Source organism: Cricetulus griseus, chromosome 2, assembly GCF_003668045.3.
Source record: "Cricetulus griseus strain 17A/GY chromosome 2, alternate assembly CriGri-PICRH-1.0, whole genome shotgun sequence".
NCBI lineage: Eukaryota > Metazoa > Chordata > Mammalia > Rodentia > Cricetidae > Cricetulus > Cricetulus griseus.
Window position 1 is genome coordinate 363,799,993 of NC_048595.1, and position 21,648 is coordinate 363,821,640.

The 21,648-nt window shown below is 47.9% G+C and overlaps 1 protein-coding gene across 1 annotated transcript; it reads left to right on the forward strand.

Moving 5' to 3' along the window:
* The first annotated feature begins 721 nt into the window (after nucleotides 1-721).
* CUNH5orf49 (chromosome unknown C5orf49 homolog) lies at nucleotides 722-20,816 on the forward strand. The gene is given in 4 exon segments (XM_035438799.1): nucleotides 722-865; nucleotides 940-1,182; nucleotides 18,717-18,833; nucleotides 20,637-20,816. Coding segments are annotated over 4 exon segments (684 nt in total).
* The last annotated feature ends 832 nt before the right edge of the window (nucleotides 20,817-21,648 follow it).

Consider the following 21,648-nt stretch of genomic DNA (forward strand, 5'->3'; position numbering starts at 1 on the left):
AGTGGGAAAGGTTGAGAATAGATTACAGAGGTTTTTTTATTGTTGTTTTATTTTGCTAATATTTTCATGGGGACAGAAATATTACCAGGCGTGCTTTCACAACTTGTGCTCATGGGAGAAGGGAGATGATCCCTTCTTCTTCACATATCTCCAAGCTCCAGGGAAAGGTCCACCTTGCTAAGTGGTTCCCAGCAAGGCTAAAGCCCTCGAGACTTTGGCTTATGGTGGGAAAGTTCCTGGTCTTTTCTCTGACTCATGCTTCACTCGGGCAATCTGCCAGGGGAGACCGGGGGGGAAAGGAAGACGTGGGATTCCTATAGCTGAAGAGGAAGAGTGGTCAGAGCTGCCTTAAACCTCATGAACAGTCATTCTCCCCTGCCCTGCTCCTGTTACTCTCCCAGCCCACATGTGAAGCGTATCTACCACGGCAGGTGGAGACACATGTGTGCCGCCCACTCCTCTGTGCCTTTAACTTTCCATTATTCGAGTCACACATGTGGCCCTCACGTTTCTGCTGGATCGCTCTGTCCTGGACCTCTGCAGCCTTCTCATCTTTGTTACCTGACTGCTCCAGGCTGTAACCTCCCTGTGACCCAGGGCTGTTTGTTTCAGGGCTGTACCGTCAGATCCTGATGCATAGAAGCTTTCTGTTGTAACCTAAGAAGCTGAGAGCTGCTGGGGGACTTGGAACAAACTGTGCTGGGAAAGCCCATGTAGCGGAATGGGTAGACGTCTCCTACCTGCAAAGCCAGCCACAACGGCTGGCAGGTCTCTCCCTGGGTGTGGCGAGAAGGACCTAGAAGGAGGTGGCAAGGGAGGCAGCCTCGTCACTCAACGGATGCTGAGGCCAAGGCGCAGTTGCCAGGCAACGGCTGAGCGCAGACGCCCAGAGGGACGCAGAAACCCCACAAACTGATGCTTGAGGCCTGGGCTCCCTAGGCAGAGGGACCGGCCAAGACTGAGTAGCGGGCCATGGACTCCCGCGACGTGAAAGAAAAGGAGGAAAATGGGGGAAAAGAGGAGGAGGGAGAGGAGGAGGAGGAAGAAGAAGAAGAAATCTCTGCCTCCACACTGCGGAGCAAACCCCGACCTCTGCCCATCTCAGCTATGCCAGCTTTCAGCTACATCCCGCCGCGGCGCCAGGGCCCCAAGGAGCTCAGCTACTTCAACCGCGAGTGCCAAGTGAGCAGGTCCAGCGGAGGGAGGAGAGGGGCGGGGCCCGCCCTACTAAGGCGGGGCCTGGAGGCTGCCAGGGATGGGATGGGGGCGGGGCTTCAGTGCTAAGGAGCGGTCAGGGACTGGGCTACATCACTGGGGCTGTCAGATAGTGACAGGGCAGGGCTTCTGGAATAGTGTGACACTGTGGCCAGTGGGCTAGGACTGAGCGCTTGGGGTAGTGCCAGGGACAACCTGCCAAGTGTTGGGGACAAGGTACAAGGGTTACATAGCCAGTGGCGTCAGAGGGTAGTGACCAGAACAAACTGTACAGAGCTGTAGAGTCCAGAGGAATTGTATGAGGGGCGGGGTATGCTACACCGTGGAGGGCATGGAAGCCACCTGGCTTACCGCTTACAGGACTGCAAGTTTGAGTGTTGCTAGGGTTGAATACATGGGGCAGGACTCCATGCGACTGCTTATGAAGGGGCTGGAGGGTGATATGCTAGTGGGCCAGGCATGGTTAGCAGGCAAGAGAGGCCTTCAACTGAGCCGAAGCACAACGATCCCAAGAATATGGCCACCACAACCGGATGTAGGCCCCTCAGGAAGTGAGGATGGGAGCTGGGAGGAGGTCCGAGCATAAAAGGATCAGGCAATCAGAGCCCTTCCTGGTGAGCTGGCCAGAGGTACGTACCCCTCTGGGAACAGCGGATAAGTCACTAGTTGTCTGTTCTCTAAAAAGCTAAGTGACTACTACAAGGACACCAAATCACCCTTTCTGCCCAGGATCTGTTGAGGTGGGGCGGGGAAGGGGGGTAAGTGAGAACCAGGGATGTTCTACTTATGGTGGTTCAACTCCCCGTGGCTGTCTGTACCAGGTCTTGGGTAGCAGTGGAAACAAGCCTTAGGCCCAGTTACAATGCCGGTATGGTTCAGGGTGTGGGAAACATCTGGTCTCTAAATGGCAGAGACAGTAAGAGTGTCTTAGGGTGACTGTTGCTATGACAAAACACCATGACCAAAAGAAAGTTGGGGAGCAAGGCCTTTATTTGGCCTGTATTTCCACATCACTGTTCATCATCAAAGAAAGTCAGGACAGGAACTCAAACAGGGCAGGAACCTGGAGGCAGGAGCTGATGCAGAGGCCAGGGAGGAGTGCTGCTTACTGGCTTGTTCCTCATGGATTGCTGAGTCTGCTTTCTTGTATAACCCAGGACCAACAGTCCAGGGATGGCACTACCCACAATGGACTGGGCTCTCCCCCATTAGTCATTAATTAAGAAAAATGACCTACAGACTTTTCTACAGCCTGACCTTATGGAAGCACTTTCTCATTCCAGTTTCTGTTTTCTCCAATGACTTTAGTTTGTGTCAAGTTGACATTAAACTATCCAGCACAAAGAGTGTGACCAGTGAGTGCAGAGAGCTGGGATGGGAGCTGTAGTCAGATTCCGGCTTGCTGGCGCTTGCTGGTCTTGGGCATGACTCTGTGGTCTAAGGTGGCCACTGTGCACTCTACACCAGCCACTAATACAGAAGAAGCAAATTGAGGCTGTGTGGGGTCATTTGTTCCTGACTAAATATCATCAGCCCATCCTGCTTAGGATGCCAGATTCAGGGTGGCATCATGAAAAGAGACATTAAATATGGATGCTTGCCCCCAAGAAAGAATTCAGGACCTGATCACCCATTTTTTTTTTTTTTTTTTTTTTTTTTTGCTGTGGCGCTGCATGAGTTGCCCAGAAGAGGGGTGTGGATTAATCAAGTGCCTGGGACTTTTATTCCTTCACAGTGTCTAAGGTGTTCCTACATAATGCATCCTTCCTACCCTCCTACCAGCCATCCCAGAGTTCAAGTGAATCCTCTTCCCTTCCAACATGCCAGCAGACTCGAAGTGTCAGGCACTCCAGCAACAGGAACCATTCTTGCTGTAGGCAACTTTAGTGTCTGAACTCTTAAAAACTCCTGTTGTAGGGTCCCGATTCCAAGTGCTGCAGAACGCAAACTTACCTGGAGGCATACTTCTAAAGTGGCAATCAAAATGAGGTGATCTTTTGGGGTAGCCCTTAATCCAGTATACCTGAGCAGGGAAGCTTGCACAGACAGACATGCACAGAAGGAGAAAGATGTGAAAATGTAGAGGGAAGGCTTGTGAGGGAAGGACATGCTACAGGCAGTTTGGAGCACAGTCTTCCCTCACAGGCCTCTGTAGGAACGGCCCCGGGAACTAGATTCCATGCTTTCAGCTTTCAGCTTCCAGCACCAAGAGACAATGTATGGTCATTGTTTAAGCCTCTTCATTTGTGAGGCTGTTTCAGCAGTTCTAGCACAACCAAGTTAGCAACCACAAGCCCCAACTCACTCCCAGAAGGGTCTCTTATCCAACAACAGCATGTCTGTTTACGGTTGAGCAATGTGGAAAGACAGTAGGATCAAGAGGGGAGGCTTTTGTCATCAGATCTGTCTCCTCAAGCGTTGGAAACGTGCTGGAATTTTTAGAAGGGATGGGGTGTGTAGCTGTGGCTTTTAACCTCATTGTTGCCTCGGATCACATTCTGTGACCAATATCCTTAAACTGGTTGGCCGGGCATGATGGTGCATGTTTGTCCCCCAGCACTTAAGAGTCTGAGGCAGGAGAATTCAAGGCCAATTTGAGCCACATCATGAGACCTCTGTCTACAAAGCTAACCATATAATAAATAAAATAACCATATAAATAAACTCTGATCTGTAAATAATTTCATCTATTGAATGAATTTTACATAAGTGTCCAACGCCTATAAGATAGCCAAATTAATGATCACAACAGTCTTAGTGCACAGAATGTGACAAACAGCCAACAAGGTTGTGTCTGTGTAATGGAAACTTCCATAGCACATCATCTTTAGGGGTGTCCCCCAGACCAGAGGACATCAGTTTAAAACGTTAGCTGATGGGGCAAGACAAATATGCATTAGAGACAGAGGCTAACTTGCAGGGTGGAGCTAAGGATTCTGGGTACATGGGCACGAAACTATTTATTGACCACTCTTGCATTATTTATAATAAAGTAAGCAATGTACAGCTAGATAACATTCTGATTACTACAGAATTATTTTCCTAGTCCCCCTCCCCCCACTGAAACTCTAACCCAATACCAGACAGCTTAGGTTTACACAGAGTGGACTGTGAGGGAGGCAGTTAGATATTGTCTGATTTAGAGGGCATAACAGCTTCTATAGCTGGAACTTCAGGACTTGGGTGTTTGATGGGAGGAACGGGAGGGACACACATTGAAGCTCTGGCCCCAAGAGGAGACATTACATCCTCAGCCTGCCTGGAAGGCCGTTAATAGATTCCAGAAGTCCCAAAGTTTATAAAATTACTACAAAGCAGGCGGCTTTCTGATAAAAAACCAAGGGCATCCCCCACCCCCACTCCTAAAGCCGAATGGAACAGGCTGCCAGGCATCTGGACGGAGAGGCCTTAGGGAAAGGTGTTTGCTCCACAGACTTTAGAAACACTACCGAGGCTTCTGAATGTGCAGACCAGGGCACTTTCTCTCTGGCCACCATACATTCTCACTCCTGAGAACGTGCTCTCCTCTCCTCTGCCTGTCTCCCACACTGCACACTGTGCGTCTTGTCTGTATTATTCCAATGGAAGACGCAAAGATCAGACATCTGCAGGGAGACCAGAGCAAGGCTGAGTTTGGGCAAAGAAAAATAATATGCAGATCAGTAACTGAGATGTCAAATTTTGTTCCCCTGCTTATGCTAGTGGGCCCTCATTTGGCAGTTCATCTAATCACACGGACTACATTTCCACCAGCGACCTCACCTATTCAGTACACAGATTTCAACTGTGCATAAAGGAGCACTTCCCTAAAGGAACCCTCAAAAATCCGCTTAAGCCGGGCTTAGCTTATTAGCCCAGGATCTGTCTGGCTTCCTTGTCTAGGTGGGGAGTTGTTGGTAGTGGTAAAATCAGTCTTTAAGGAATTTTGTAAATAAATATTGTGATGGTACAGATAGGAAATCTGATATGGCTGTTTCTGAGTCGCTGCCTGGGTAACGGCTGAATCAACCATTGGATTTGAAAGTTTACACTTTAGGTACATCTTGAACTGAAGCTGAAGTGCTCTCCTGGCTTGACTAGCTCGATGGAATCTAGGAGCATGGGCATGATTTTGTTGCAGTGGATATTTAAGAACAAAAACTACTTACATAGATATTTTATGTAGACACACATAAACAAAATCGTAGCCGGTACTTCCTCATACTAGTTAAGAATAAGTTCTGATTGAGGAATCGCTAGACAACTTCCCAAAACTGAGAAAAAGCTGTTCTCCAGTGAAGAGAAACTATATTGTCTGATAAGGGACAGCCCCAGGAAGCTGTCCTCTATGGAAAAGTAGAGTGATGATTGATACAAAACAAAAAGAAATCCAGCAACGGTTAATACTTTCAAAACCCACTTATCAAACCTGATTTCCATTGGAATGTAGCTATTTCACACTATCAGTTCAAAAACTAAGATATCAGACCCCTCCCCCCCTCACACACACAGTTACTGAGCCTCCTCTTCTGGACAAGGATGCCAAGTCAGTCCCTCTTCCTGAAAAGCAGTTCTAATCTGAGCACACTTCATGTCCACCTGAGATTATCACTTCTCTCTGCTGTCTGTGTTCCCCTCGGCTCCCTGAGCACCAGTACCTCTGGAACAGGCTCGTGCTTTGTCAGCAGCCCCTCTTTCCATCCTGTATTTGTCAGTATCAGATTCACTGTGAGGTGAACACTTGCTTTTTGTGTCAACTTTTCCTTTAACATCGGTTGTGAGAATTAAGAAATATTTCTATTTGTTCTAGATAATATGCATCATTTTCAGGTTCCTGCAAACTGTCAGCATTTGTCCATCCCTTCCCCCCCACAAAGGCCCTGCCTCTTCATTTATTTCATGCAGGTCCAGCCCCCCTTTCCATCACAGCTTCTTCAGGCTCTGCAACTTTGACATTCTTCTTCTTCCCATTTTGTTTCTTTCCCACTTTTTATTTTTATTTATTATTTTTCGCATGACACCTCTAGCTCTAGTCATATTCTGCCCACTTCCTTTTAAATAAAGTTTAACTAGAACACAGCCCCCCTCCCCCCCGCCATTAACTTCATATTGTCCATGGCTACCGCACTGAGTTGAGTAGTTTTGACAGAGACTAGGTGACCTGCAACACCTTAAAAATGTTACTGTCCAGCACCTTACAGAAAAAAGATTCCTCCAGCACAAATGCAGCACAATTTTAGCAACCAGAGCTACTGACCAAGGTTAACTCCTGAAGCCTCACTAGTACATGAAAGAAAAAGATGCAAACAAAACCACCAATGTCAAGATTGTCTCAAGATCAATGAGGCAACAAAACACAACTCCAAATTCTCCTGACTAGCTAGCTCCCTGCGGCACTAATGCATACCCCTCAAGAGAACATGGGCTGCTTTTGAAGCAGTAACAGGACTGAAGAAGTGAATTCCCCGACCTCTTGGTTATTTAAGCATAATGAGGGTGAATTTTGAATAAGGTTTGCTGAGAAGTCAACCGTGCATATATCCACAGGGTTTACTCAAGCCGAACAGCAGTTCCGATGTCAGCGATGTCAGCGCTGTGTTCTCAAGGTCTGCTCCAAATCCCCAAATTTGCATGTGGAAATCCTATTCCCCTCAGGTGATGGCTTTAGGAGTGGGTACTCCTGGAGGCGCTTAGGTCACCAGGTGGAGCATCTATAAATGGAATCACACCTTTGTAAGAAACAGGGAGGGGGACACTTCACTCCTCCTACTATGAGAACACACAACAAGAAGGTGCCAGCTGCAAAGCTGGGAACAGGCCCTTACCAGGTAGGAGACCATTCAGAACCTTAGCTTTGGGCATCCCAGGCTCCATTCAGTAAGAGATTAAAACCACCCACTCTGTAGTCTGTTGTGTCTATAGCTGGAGTGCACTGAAGTCGTGGATGGCTATCTGCTGATGCCCTTCGGGTGTGAAGGTCAGCTCTTTGCCACCAACAATTTACCTGCCTTAAAGCAAACCAACAGGAGGAAGAAGTTGGCGTTGACTGGTGGTTTCAGTGCACAGTCACTTGGTCCTGGCCCTGTGCTGCAGCATGTCCTGGTGCAAATGTGTGGTGGATAAAGGTTTTTTTTCCCCCTTACTGTGCCTGGGAAGTGAAAACAGAGAGAGCAAGGGGGTGGAACAACTTTTAAGGACACACCCCCAATCATCTACCTCACTGGGTCCAGCTTCTTACATTTCTTCCACCACTCAATAGAGACATTATCTAGGGAACTAGACTTCCACACATGAGCTCTGTGGGACATTTCAGATCCAAACCATAGACATGAACTAAATTTTAAAAACAATTAAATCATAAGTGGGTGAGAACTCCTGCCTCCATGTTGACTAGCTTTGTGCTCTGGCCCAAGATACAAACCCTCTATGTCATTCTAGCCATCTGTGAGACAAGCAGATTCAACCTCGTAAAGCTCGTAAGAACTGACATCACTGAGTTGAGAAGACAGTTGAGTTGCAAAAGAACTAGTTGCATAAGTGTAAGGACCCTTGTTCCAATCCCCATCACCCATATGTGCAGCTGTGCTTGTAATCCAGACCCCATGCTGGGAAGATGGAGACAGGAAGAGCTCAGAGTTCACTGCTAGACAGTTTCACAGAATCAGTGAGCTCCAGGTTCAGTGAGAGACCCTGACTCTTTAAAAACAATGAGGTGGAGGGCAATTGAGGAAGATACGTTTATCAACTTCTGGACTACACACAGAGAGATACACAGACACACAAACACACTCATGCACACACACACACACACACACACACACAGAGAGAGAGAGAGAGAGAGAGAGAGAGAGAGAGAGAGAGAATTTATTTAATTAACCAGTGTGACATGAGATGCAACAGGCCCCCTGTAATGCAGCCATTGTTCTTTCACTGTAGTTACTAATGATTAATTTCTCTTTTCTAAGTGCCCATTCCCAGCAGCCAGTCTCTCACATACCCGACCCTCCTTCACTACCAGAGATGAATTCAGAGGACTGCAGTAAATATGAGCATGCATCCATTGCCCCCAATCTTCTAACTCATCCACCCCAGAGAGCTGACCACACTCACGCTTTGAAGTCTGCAAAGTTATTTAAAGCCCAGATAATGCCCTGAATAGGATGGCAAATGGTGTCCTCTCAAGCCACCATCTAAAATGTGACCAGCTCCGGTACTGCTCTCTAGGGGGCTCTAGCAGCCCGTGTTTCCCTAAGAAACCAGAGGCAGCAAAGCAGATTCAGTCCAGCGGCATTTTAAATTACCTGTTCCTTCTTGTGTTGTGCACGGCACTTCTGCCCCTGAAAGGGAAAGCTGAGTTGGAAGAGAATGCCCTTTTATGAAGGTTTTGATTAAATCCCTCAAAATCTAACAGTTACATTAAAAAGAAATCGCCTAAGTGGCTTTAGAATATGTTTTTTCAGCATGCTAGGGAGAATGGCAGATGTTTTGAGGGAAGCCGTACTCCACATGTCTCACTCTAGCTTTGCTGGGATGAGCTGGAATCCCTTCTGCGTGTGCAGAGTCTCACACATGAGCATCCCTCCCTGACTGTGGGATGTCCTCGGTGTAGGGTCGTAAGATCTTCCTGTGTGTGAAAGCTCATGCAGCAAAGCAGAGAGTCCCAAGGACCACGGCCAGCATCCAGGACACGGGGAGCATACTCCCAGAGCCCTCACTGTATGGTGACCTGTCACTTTAGACATCAGCCATATTTGACCATGTGTGTTTGAGCTCCCTTAAGTGCTGTAGGGGGGGGTAAACCACTCTGCGGCCTATGTCCCTGGTAGGCTCCAGGGGTCTTGTCTCCCATGTCCAGTAGACTCTTAGACTCACAGCCAAGCTAGTAGAATGCACAGTGCCTGTCTGCATGCCCACTCCCTCTCCCACTCATCACCCCCTTTCTTCCCCGTTGCACCTGTTCTCATCTAGCCTACTAAAGATTTCACTTGCTTATCTTACTGCTGTGTTTCCCCAGTAAATCATCAGCTGCCCCGGACAAGGATTGATTTCTCTCATGCCATCTCCTAACCAATCAAAACAGAGACTGGCTTACCCTGGGAACTCCACAAAGGAGGGATGGATACATGGAACGGGAAGTTTTAAAAGCGAAGGCCTAAGCCACCTACTTTAGAAGAGGAAATTAGCAAACTGGGGTTCTCTGTTTGGATTATGTGTGATTTAGTCCTCTACCCATGCAGTGATTGGTGCGGGTCACAGGTGCCTCTCACCGGTGCTAGCTAGCTGCGAGCTTGTCCAGTGACCCACTATCCCCCAGGAACAGCAAGCCCCAGAGCGTGGAGCAGAAAGTCTTCCTCCAAGGCAGGCAGTGTCTTCTAAAAGGAGGGGCCCAGCTCCTCTTGGGAGCTCAGCAACGAGAGCCACGAGGGAGGGAGGAGGCCAGTATGCCTTTCCACAGGGACGGAGAATGTTCCTACCACCAGCGGCACTGCCCAGAAACTGATGCGGCTTGTCTGTCTGCTGTGTGCCTCTGCGTGCAACGATATGGGTCTGAGCATGTGTTCACGCACAGAACTTCACACAAGCATGCACATATTTTTCAGGTTTCTCGTCTGTGTGCATGCAGGGGCCACACGTCTCTGTATGTGCACACATATGGAGGCCAGGGGACAGCTATGGGTGTGGACGGGGTCCCACGTTGATCTAGAGGTTGCCTAGGAAGCTAGAGTGGCTCGCCAGTGTATCCCCAGGGATCTGCCTGTCTCTATCTGCCAGCTCTGGAATGACAAGTGTGAGCCACTGCACCTGCCCTTTTTGAAAAATGTTTTAATGTGGGGTCTGAGGGTTCAGTTCAGGCCCTCAAGCCTATAAGGAGAGCATCCCAGTGACTAAACCCCCTCCTCCTTTCCCCACACCTTCTATTCTTTTTCTTTTTCTTCTTTTGAGACGGGATTTGATAACGTCCCCAAGCTGGCCTGGACCTCTGCAAGCAGACAAGGACGAATCCAAACTCGTGGTGACAGTGCCTCTTGCTTGAGGCACTAGCCTTGTAGGCATGCGCTGCGCATGCGCAGCCGTTCCCAGCTCAGCTGGCTCTCTTCACCTGGCAATGTGTGCTGACATTTTTTATTTCACAGTTTGATGAGCAGCTTTCTCGTACTCTAATAAGATTCTAAGGTTCTCAGCACAGCACAAGTGACCAATGGAGAAAGTGAGGTTTTTCTTTCATGTCTTTTGTTTATTTATGAGTTTTTAACTTTTTGGTGGGGGAAGAGTGAAACATTTTCAAACGAGTTTACTTAGCTCAGACTTTTGAGGACTAAAATTCTCAGTGGCAGACGTTGGTCTGCGTTGAGACTCTGTCTATTGGCTGCACTACCTCAAGGCACCGGTGGAACACTCGGCAGGGCGAGCAGTCACATGTACAGCTAGGAAGCAGACTCGTGCGTCCTCCCAATCCCTTCAAAGCTGTGCCTGCAGTGACCTAAGGACCCTGGCTCTTAAAAGTGAGCCACCATCTTACATTACTGTCACCCCGGGGACCAAGTTCCAACACACGAACAAAGCAAATTCCAGCCACTGCAGAAGTCTGAATAATTGTAACCAGGCAGCACAAGGAAACAACTGAGTTTTCAGCCTCTGGAGATCATCCTATCCTCCCTGGTGTGAGCTTCTGGAAGCCTGGCCAGTGAGGAGCTAGTATCAGTGGAGGGGGAACACGGCTGGCCCTGCAGTCACCCGTCCTCCCCTGGTAACGAGGAGGCCCGAGAACTAAGGCAGAAACCACTCTTCCAGTGTGAGACAGACGTGAGTCACCCAGGAGGAATTCTGCTGACTTCAGTTCAAGAGGAAAACAGTCTCAGATCTTTTGAGAAGTTGTAAAAATTGTCGAAGCTTACGATCCCAATGTGCCAGGAGAGGGAACAGGATCTCGTCGTTGTCCACAGACAAGCCACGGAGAAGAGTTAAACAGTCCTTCAAATGTTCTGATTCCCGTTCCTGACAAGCTGCAGCCCTCTAAACCACAGTCTGGAGTGCTGTCAAAATTCTCTTAGCTCAGCATACCGCCGACTCCCACGGAGATGCTCTGAGTTCATCAGAAGTCAAAGGCGGCACTTCCAGAATCAGTGACTTCAGGATTTTCAATTTTGAAAATAGGCCAGATGTCCGCAGCGGGCAGTGCTGTGACTTTGAGGTGAGGGGTAGCAGCCATTCGCAGGTGATTGACACTTCAGTATTCAGGCATAGACACTTAGCCAGATCCTTTTCAAGCATCATTTCTGAACTCTGTACTTGGTTGGCTGCCCCCAAATGGCCTCAGCGGGAACATTTTTTTAAATTTAAATTTTATTTTATTTATGTGTATGGGTCTTTTGTTTGCATGTATGTCTGTGCATGCCTGGTGCCCACAGAGGCCAGAAGAGGGTATCATGCCCCCAGAACTAGATTACAGGAGGGCAAGAGCCATGCAGGTGCTGGGAATCACATTCAAATCCTTTGCAAGTGTTAAGTGTTGTTAGCTACTGAGCCCATCTCTCCAGACCCCACCATGGGAATATTTACACCAGAGAGAGGAAGCAGCAGTCACTTAACAATGAGGTAGAGCTTTTCTGTAATGAGCAGTTAGTGTCACGTAAGTGCAACACTGGGCTGAAGATAGTAAGTGTAATATTGCAGACACTGATTCATTTCTCATCTTTTGCCCAATGCGAGTGCTGGAGAGCTCTTGGGGCAGTGGCGCCACAAACCACTGTCCCTCTTTTAAGAAAAAAAATAATTTGTGTTATTTATATTTTTATTTAACAATTCTGTTTTTTATTCCATATCTCTTGATAATTATATATATGAATATGACATATTTATGTCATATTCACCTCCATTCCCCATTTGCAGCCCCTTTAGGACACCTGTCTCTTCTCTTCTCTATCCTCCTCCTCTTCATCCTCCCCCTTGTCTTCCTCATCCTCCTTATTACCCCATTCTGGTCCTCTTCCTCCCCTCCTCCCTCATCCTCCCCATCTTTCCCCTCCTCCTCATCCCCATCCTCATCTTTCTCTTCCTCATCCCCATTTTCATCCTCCTCTGTCCTGGTCCTTTTCATCCTCATCTCCCCATCTTCCTCCTCCTCCCTTCTCCCCCCTCCTTCCCCTTCTCTTCCCCCTACTCCTCTGCTTCCTCCTCCTTGCCCTCCTCTTCCTTCTCACATTCCTCCACCTATTTCTCTTCCATCCCCTGTCCATATGCAGTGGGTGTTGGGAGCATTGGGTCAACTCCCATAGTTGACAGTCCTGAGGAAAACTGACTCTCCCCACCCTCAGCAGCCACCACCGGCTGAAATCTCCTCACTTAGGGGTGGGACCTCATAAGCCCCTTCCCTAGCCGTGTCACAGTGTTGACTGGCATGGTCTTGAGCAGGCCTGGTCCCTCTGTTTAGTGGTTCCACTGTTTGCAGGGCCTGGTGGTCTCTGAGACATTGAATCATTTCCTGGGTCCTCTGAATTCTCAACACACAGACAGAGATTGAGACAGCATGTCTGGAGATGGCATGCCTCAGCACCACCCATGTTCCTAGCCCAGACCACTGCAGGGAAACATAGAATTGTGTCTTTAATTTGTCTTGGAATAGAGATGTGTTTGGTGAGCATATACTATTACTCTTACTGTAATTACATATGAATATGCACACACAAGCAGCCTTGACACACACACACACACACACACACACACACACACACGGGTCACAAGGAGTGTGAGGGAGATAAGAGAGAGTGACAGGGGTGGATATGATCACAATACTTTGCGATAAACATGTATATATAAGCATGTGTCAAATTGTCAAAAAGATTACGAAAGTATGCACCTTTCTTTCTTGTTTCTTTCTCACAGAATTTGATTTAATCTGATAAAGAAGAGTGTTTGTATATTTAGTGTCATATGAAAAGGAGGAAAAAACAAAGGACTTGGATCCCAATTTATTCTAAACCTCACACCCATTGTTTACATGAGAGTGTGTGTAACTTCTGGGCGGGAATAGGAGTGCTTCCAAGGTAGGGGAAGAGATGGGGGATGTGATGAAACTCCACTCAGGGTGGAGGTCGGGCCTTGTAGCCCACAGGTGGTCACTGTCTTCCTCAGTCACCCACTTGCATCAGTCAGGACAAAGTTGGTTATGCTGCAACAACAAATGACTCCACAGAGCTCAGCTGAGTTACTTCTCATGCCAAATCTGCAATGGTGTCGGCAGTGTGTCCTTGCTCAGTTTAGTCACTCAGCAGCCTCCTTGCAGGCTGCTCCCACCCCATGTTATGACCCCTCCGGCTCCTCAGCGCTTTTGTCTAAGGAGCCACATGCAACTTCAGCTCACAGTCCACTGGGTAGAAGTGGTCATGTGCCTGGAGAGGCAACCCCCTGGGCCCTCAGGAGCAGAGTGTAATTGTATATTAGTATAGTCTGCTCCAGCAGCCAGCAACCTCAGTATACCCAGCAGAGTGTGCTCCTTAGACTTCCGGCCCTGCTGCAATAGCCTCTGATCTAATGCCATTCTGGCTTCCCAGCTGTCCCAAAGATAGATGCTTTCACCAAGTGTGTTAACCAGCAGTATGGCACAAAGTGCCGCAGGCTTGGTTGCTTAAAGCAATGGAAACTCGCCTTTCACAGTCCTAGAGGGTGAAAGTCTGGTCCCTTGTGTGGGCTCAGAGGGAAAGCTGGGCTCTGATCCCTTCGTTTCTCTTTGACAGTCATCTTCCTGTCCTGTTGACACTGTCCTTCCTGACATAGGTCTCCATTTTCAAGAACACTGTGTTGGCTTACCCTAGCGTGACGTCACTTTAACAAAGTATGTCTTCAGCAAACCTGCTTCTGAATAGTTTAGTGATCTGTATCCCCCAGTATAAGACATCAACATGTGAGTTTCCGGATGATACAGCTCAGTCCACAGCACCCGAGAGGTTTGCTCTGCAGAGTTCTAGCTGCGGCATCGCCATGTGACCGGCTATGGGTGATGCCCGGGTCTGTCCACAAGCTCAGAGCAAATGAGAACGGACCATCCCTCCCTTTGTGCCACTCGACTCTTCCGTGGCCCATCAGTTCATCTGAATGACTTCAGTGTTTTAATCATGTTTTATCTATTTTAGTGTGGGGCTCTGTTCCCATGCTCAGACTGTAGTCTCATTTACAGTGGGGTCCCCGAATTTCTGTCCTGGAGCCTCTACTGTGGCACCTTACAGTTACTTTCAGCTCATTGCCATCACTATAACGAAACACCTAAGGCTGTGTGTCTTATAAAGAAAATGTTTATTTAGGTCACAGTTCTCAGGTTTCCAGAAACCACTTGTGTTAATGGTCTCACTGACTCAATGTCCTGAAGTAGTAGTGCAGGGCACGCTGAAAGTCCAGGAGTGTGCCCACAGGTGCTTCCTGCAGTAGTGCAGGGCACGCTGAGAGACCAGGAGTGTGCCCACATGGGCCTCCTTGGCCTCTGCCTCACTCAGTGTAGAGCCAGCAGAGTGCCCTGATAAACCCCACCTAATGTCAATCATTGTGAAAGGTACCACCTCTTACACTATATTCAGGTCGAGTCCCAGCCCTTAATACCTAGCAATGGAAATCAAATCTTCATGGCTGGACCCAAACTGCAGAAGGAGCAGACCTAAGGCATGATGGGAGTGGAAGACACAAGGCCCCAATTGCACAGATGACGTCTACACACACACCTGGCTGGAGACTACTCAGTTTCAGGAGTTGGGGGCACAGGAGGCAAACTGAGGACATCAGACACCACAAGTAGCGCACGGTGGTACCATGTTTCAGCGATGCTTAACACACAGGCAAACAAAGGCAGAGGTCACAGGCAGATGAAGGCAGAGATCACAGGCAGAGGTCACATGTAGAAGTCACAGGCAGAGGTCACAAGCTAATATTTTCTGTTTTGCTCTGTTTTTTAAAAGCTGAATCTGAGGGAGAGACATAGGTGATTCTGAGAGTGACTTTAATTGTGCAGCAATAAGTCTGTGTTGTGATAGAATCTCAGTCCCAATTGGTTTTTATTAAAATCATCTTGCTCCAAGCCACAAAGGAACAAAAGAAGAAAAGATGAAAGATAGTAGCGGAAGACACACTCTGGTCCTGTCCAGGCACTGGGGATGAACAGCATTTCTCTCAGTGAGGCTGCCCATCTGCCAGTAATTTTTTTCTTTTTATTCTTCAATGATAGAAAATTTCACTTATTACTCTGGAACGTTCTAAATATGCAGCACACACATGGCAGGGGTGGGGTGGGGTGGGGTGGGTAGGGGGCAGGGAGCATCTACTGTTCAGATCCTACCTAGAAGCAGTGAAATCCCTAACCCAGATCAAGATGTCCTAGGCGCTTGCAACACCCTAGAATTGGGAGGCGACAGGGGCCCTTAGCTGCCTCTCCTGATGAAGTTTTAGACCATCTCATTAAAATGAAAAGCAATAGACTGTTTTTCTCTTTTTCCCCGTGAAGCTGCATCTTGCAGCAGGTTTCTGTGGTGTGGAGTGTTCGGGTAACAGTGGTTACATGCCCATTTTCTTCTTGGATCTGTTCTGCCTTTGGGTCTTTTGGGATCAGCTCAGGGCCCCAGCAGGAGCTGCTGCACTCGGGAGGGTTGGGTTGGTTAGAGCCTGGGGACAAGAAGCACAGCCCAGGGAGATCCCAGATTTCCTTACCATTGGCACTCCTCCTCCTCCCATGCGAGTCCCTTTACCAGAGCTGACTGGTTACCTAGTGGGAACACTTATGGGCGCTGGGTGGGGAAAACCATTCTCTTCCACTTTTATATGTGGTTCTCAGGGTGCAGAAAGGAACGACTTGATCTCAAGTGTGATCATATTGTGAACTGTGGCTGGTCTCCTCCAAGGCAGTTAAAAGTACTTGCTGCTCTTCCAAGGGACCTGAGTTCAGTTTCTGCCATCCACATCAGGTGGCTCACAGCTGCCTGTAACTCCAACTCCAGGGGCTCCAATGCCTTCTGCTGGCCTCTGCAGCTACCTTCATGTACATGGATCCACTCACACAGATGCACACACATACACACAAGTAAAAATTAAAAATTAAAAAAATGTTCTTGTGTACTGGGACTAGCACGGTGTGGTGGGCTTTCGAGTTATGTATGCTTGTCTTGCTGCAAGCTTCACCCAGTCTTGGCCAGTAGCTCTATGCCTTTTATCTTGATTCCTCCCTTGAAGAGCGCCAGGACGGGCATGCCGAGAATTGACACCCACCATCCCTGCAGAGTGGGTATCGTGCTTGGGCTCCCTCTGTGCTACTGAAGGGCCCCTGCTGCCTCTCCCAGAAAGCTCTACTTTGCCTTTGAGGGCTGGTGGCCCTATCAGCATCTGCAGTGGCAGATCTGTACCGAGTGTTCAAGACACTGAGATGTCCCAGCCATGCCTTAAAATGGATTTTTAAAGAAACTTAGATTTATGTGATAAGCAAATGTCTAGTTTTATGGATTCAAAGTGATTGATGTTTTCTTTGTGATACTTTCCTTATTGCTTTCATGTGTAGGAGGCCCCTTATGGGTTTTCATTTTTTTTTCTTATTTTCGTATTTCATCTAGAATTTACTGTTGTCTTTAGTGTGATGTGAAGACACAAAGAACTAGCCAATTTTGCAATACCAAATGCAGATAATTTATCCATTCTCCATTGAGTTGGTTTAAGAAAAAAAAAAAAAAACTTTCTCTGGGTCACATGTTACCTTTAGGAGACACAACACCCAGGGCAGTTGGCATGAACACAATAATGACCAGCAGTGATGCAGACATGGAGTTTAGTCAGGCTAGGATTTCGCCAGTGGGTGAAAGCTCCCTGTACATCACACTGCTGGGAAAATTCTTACAAATCTCAACACAGCGATTCTTAAAAACCACATCGTTTCCCTCACTGGATGGCAGTCACATCAGGGCACTGCCTGGTTTGAGCTGTCTCCCCCAGATCTACTTGGTATATGATCCATGAACACCCCTATTGCTGGCAGCTGCGTTGCTGGCCATCCCCGTCCCCGTCAAGCAGCTCCAGGCCCCTGTGCTCTGTAAACAGGGTCGCTGTGTTTTCCAGCCCACTCAACATGAGTGCACCCTTTCTTTCCACTATTCAGTCTGTCTCTGTCCCACGGAGGAAATCTTTCCAGCATCATTCCCAGGAACAAACACACAAACACCTAAACCAGTCCACCCCGCAGGATAAGTGACACAGCTGGTGCTCAATTCAAATCCCAGAGACAAGCCAAGAGTCCAGTTTTGTTATGGAATGAGTCAGGGTATCTAGAGTAACAAACCCAAGCCAGACATGCGAGGTGAAGATGAAATACCACCTAATACATGAATTCTTTATTTTATTAGATACCACATAATCAGAATGACTTAAAAAAAGTGGAAGAAAGTCAGAGATATATAGAAAATAGTTGTATTAGCAAGTCATCTTCCAGAACATTTAAGCTGTGTGTTCATGCATCTTTTTATGTGTAATTCGTGCTTATGTTATATATGTAGACATATTACATATATTCATGGAAATAAATTACCAAGTGCTATAGCTATATGTGGGATTTAAGAAAAATATTTTTTTGTCTTGATCTCAAGAGGGGGGTTTACATGTAGACAGTTTGACCATTGGCCAGCAGCTTGAAGTATGGTTATATTGTCATGGCATCCAGTTGCTGATGACTTTTTCATAGCAGAATAAGGTTGTATTAAAAATTCTGAGAAATAAAAAAATACATAAAATAGGGGCTGGAGAGATGGCTCAGAGGTTAAGAGCACTGGCTGTTCTTCCAGAGGTCCTGAGTTCAATTCCCAGCAACCACATGGTGGCTCACAACCATCTGTTATGAGACCTGGTACCCTCTTCTGGTGTGCAGATAATACATGGAAGCGGAATGTTGTATACATAACAAGTAAATAAAATCTTAAAAAATACATAAAATATATAAACATACACAAACATACAGAGCACATACACATATGCTCTCTCTCTCCCTTGCTCTCTCTCTCTCTCTCTCTCTCTCTCTCTCTCACACACACACACACACACACACACACACACACACACACACACACGAACTTCCTTAGTCAGCTAGAGGAGATTTACTCTGGTCTGAGTGTTTACATCCTCTGCACTAAACCTCACCCTCAGACATGTGGTCAGTAGGTGTGTCTTTGGGAGATCAGGCCTTGAGGGTGGGGCTCTCATGAATGGGCCTGGGTGTCTCCATAAGAGAGGCCGGAGTGAACCTCTGTGCTCTTCTTCCCTTGTGAGATGCAGAGACAAGGTGCCATGTGTGCAGCGCCAAACACCCGCACCCAGACTTGGTCCTCACCACACTGCTCTTGCTGGTGGCATCTGAACTCCTCTCCACTCCAGGTCACTCCTCAGTGCTCACTCACACAAACGGAAACTCTGCACACCCCAGCCCCCACTGAATGCTGGCTTCAGTGCTGTGTCTGACACCAGTGGCTCATCCTTCAAGCACACCTGTGACTATCTCCGTTTATTCCCAGACAGGGGTCATCTCCCTCTATGACTGTGTTTTTAAGAGGAGACTAGATTATAACCAGGAATTACATCGAGATGACAGAGAGCACGCCAAAAACCTGGGGCTTCATATTAATGAGGAGGTAAGATACACTAATGATGTTACTAGACCATCGACCATGCACACGTGTATGTACCCACGCATACACATGTTCATGCATTCAGTGTGAATAAACGTGCGGGAATGTACACATATTTATGTGTGTATATGCATATACATGTATATTGGGTACACACTTATGTGTACATGACCATGTGCATACATGTGAATATACTGAACACGTGGATATATATACGTATGTGTGTGCCTGTGTATAATTTTTATACACACGTATTTATTTGTATGCATGCAAGATTTGCAGATATCTATGCATACACACATGTATGTTGCATATGTATGTACATGTATAAACATGTTGTTGATTTATCTTTATATTTGCATGTATATACAGGCTTACACATATATATGTGACCGTATGCAAATATTTGACAATGTGCTCCATTGCTTTATGCAGATTTATTTATTTATTTATTTAGGTGGCTTGCAGCTATTTTATTGTGCTAAGAAGTTAAGCTCCTCTTCTCTGACGTCAGTTTTCCATTAATTTTTCTGACTGGTCCTAGGGAACTGAACAATTTAAGGAGAGTAAAATTAGGAAGCACTTTTCAACAGATAGGAGTTCTTGGTCAGTTACACACCGAGCCCAAGCTGCTGCTGCTTTTCTAGGGACACTGTTCTTTATTTCCCCCATCTAGTTCTCAAGTTCCCACCATGTGGGGTACAGATTTGCTTTGACTCCCCGGTCTTCTCCAAAGGGAGGAATTACCTGCAAAAGGGAGGTGACTGGCTGAGGTCACAGCAAGAAGACCGGTGCTTCCTCTCCTGGGCCAGGCTGGGCCCAGCCCGGTCTAAGTTAGACACTTGTGCCTTTTGACATGTTCCTCAGTTCTGAGTGAGAGTGGCAGGCTCTTTAAAGGCCAGGGACTGGGTATGCAGAGACTATTAGACAGCACATCACATGGACATTATGGCACACAAGCTTGTGGTGGGATTTCTATTGAGCCACTGGAGACAGCCCCCCACCCCCAGTGGCTGTTATTCAGATTGCCAAGTCTGGAGATGTGGCCGAGTGCTTGCTTCCCATGTGTGAGGCCAGTGGTCCCTGCCATCCCATCCCTTTTCACTCTCTTAATTTGAGCTACAGTTAAGAGACAAAGGCACCACAGCATCACCTATTTCACAGACATGCTCATGTCCGATGCATTCCGAGTTCCTACTTTCTGATGAGAAGGAGGCTCAGATGAGGTATTGTTTGGCGCTCTCCTCTCTACTGTGGAGCACAAAGTGACTTAGGAGCCAGCCCCCCAGCCTCTTAGAGCTGGATTCTGGCCAAGAGAGGAGCGAGCGGCAAAGAGACAAACTGTTTCCACATTGATGGACAACATGCCAGAAAGCCCTTCAAAATGTAGGGATAGTGAAGGAGATGAGGAGGCCCTGGGGAGGGGAGAGGTCAGGAAAGGCCTCTGGTGAAATTAAACAGGGTGAGTGGGAAGAAGACATCCCAGAAGCTCAAGGATGCTGCTCCGTGTGCCCGGGTGAAGAGGGGCTGGCAAGGGGTTGGCTGGGAGAGGGCAGGGGAAGGGGCAGAAGGAGGAGGGAGAGTCCCTGAAGTCAGACCACAACTGGTGCCCAGTTCAGGGTCTCCCGTCTCCTCCAGATAGCGGGGTGGCAGTAGCAGGACTGGGGTCCCTGGCTGTGCAGCTGCAGATGTGCAGAATTCCACCTGGGTGAGGTGCAGCCGAAGGACAGGCCGCAGCGCTCTGGTATTGTGGGCAGAAAGGTTTCTGAGCTCACGACGGTGACTGCGTGTGTCTCATCTTCCCAGGAACAGGAAAGGACTGTGCCAGTACTGATGTCCTCTTTCTATGGGAAGCGCATCAATCAGCCCGTCGAGACCCTGAACAGAGGCCAGGGCCGTGTGAACCACGTGAAGACCGACTTCTACCGGAAGAACGACATCCCCAGCATCAAGGTGCCTGGCTTTGGGCACATCTCTCCAGCCTGATGTAGTCTTGGGGTGTACAGGGCACTTTGAGGTGTGCTGCCGGCTGAATAGGAGGGGGCGCCCTCCAACCTCAGTTTCATGTTCATGTCACCTGTAGCTGTAAGGATGAGCTGTGATCATGGTGCCCGGGGGTGGGGGTGGGGGTGGGGGTGGGGGGGTGGGGGGTGTGGTGGGGAGGTGGGGGGGTGCACACTCATATCTAAGGTGGCTTTGGCTCAGAACTTGGCCAAGTACTTTTTCTCATGCCCAAAAGCTCCAGTGCAAGGATTTTCCCTGGATTTATGTAAAATGATACCAACTGATTCATTCTGAGCCCCGGAATAAAAGAAAAGCTTGCCTTTCTTTGGCAGCCGCTGGGTTTGTTTTGTGTGCCGGCTTCCCACTTTGCGAGAATTCTTTGAGGAGGGGTTGACAAGAGCATCATTTGGGTCCTTCTGTGTCACATAGGGGAACCTCCATGCCCACATTGCAAACAACCCTTCTGTGTTTCTCTGAGATTGTAAAAAAAAAAAAAAATGGCTCTTGACACGACAGAACTCTAGACACGACAGAACTCTAGACAGGATAAACTGAATTTTGCACAACTGAGAACTGAATGGGTGGCACTGTCACTCCTCCAGGGAGAAGCAGTCAAAGGTGCAGGACGCAGGGTGGATTCTGGTGTTGGACAGACTTAGAGAGAAGTCAGCCTGATGCGTTTTCTTTCTATTCGGTCTGCTATTTTGTCATCTTTAAGTGAAATTTCCAAAGGTAGACAAGTTTTCACGTGAATCAGAGTGCCACCCGAGTGGAGCCACGTGCTGTGTGCACATTCTCCAGCCCCGAAGGGATC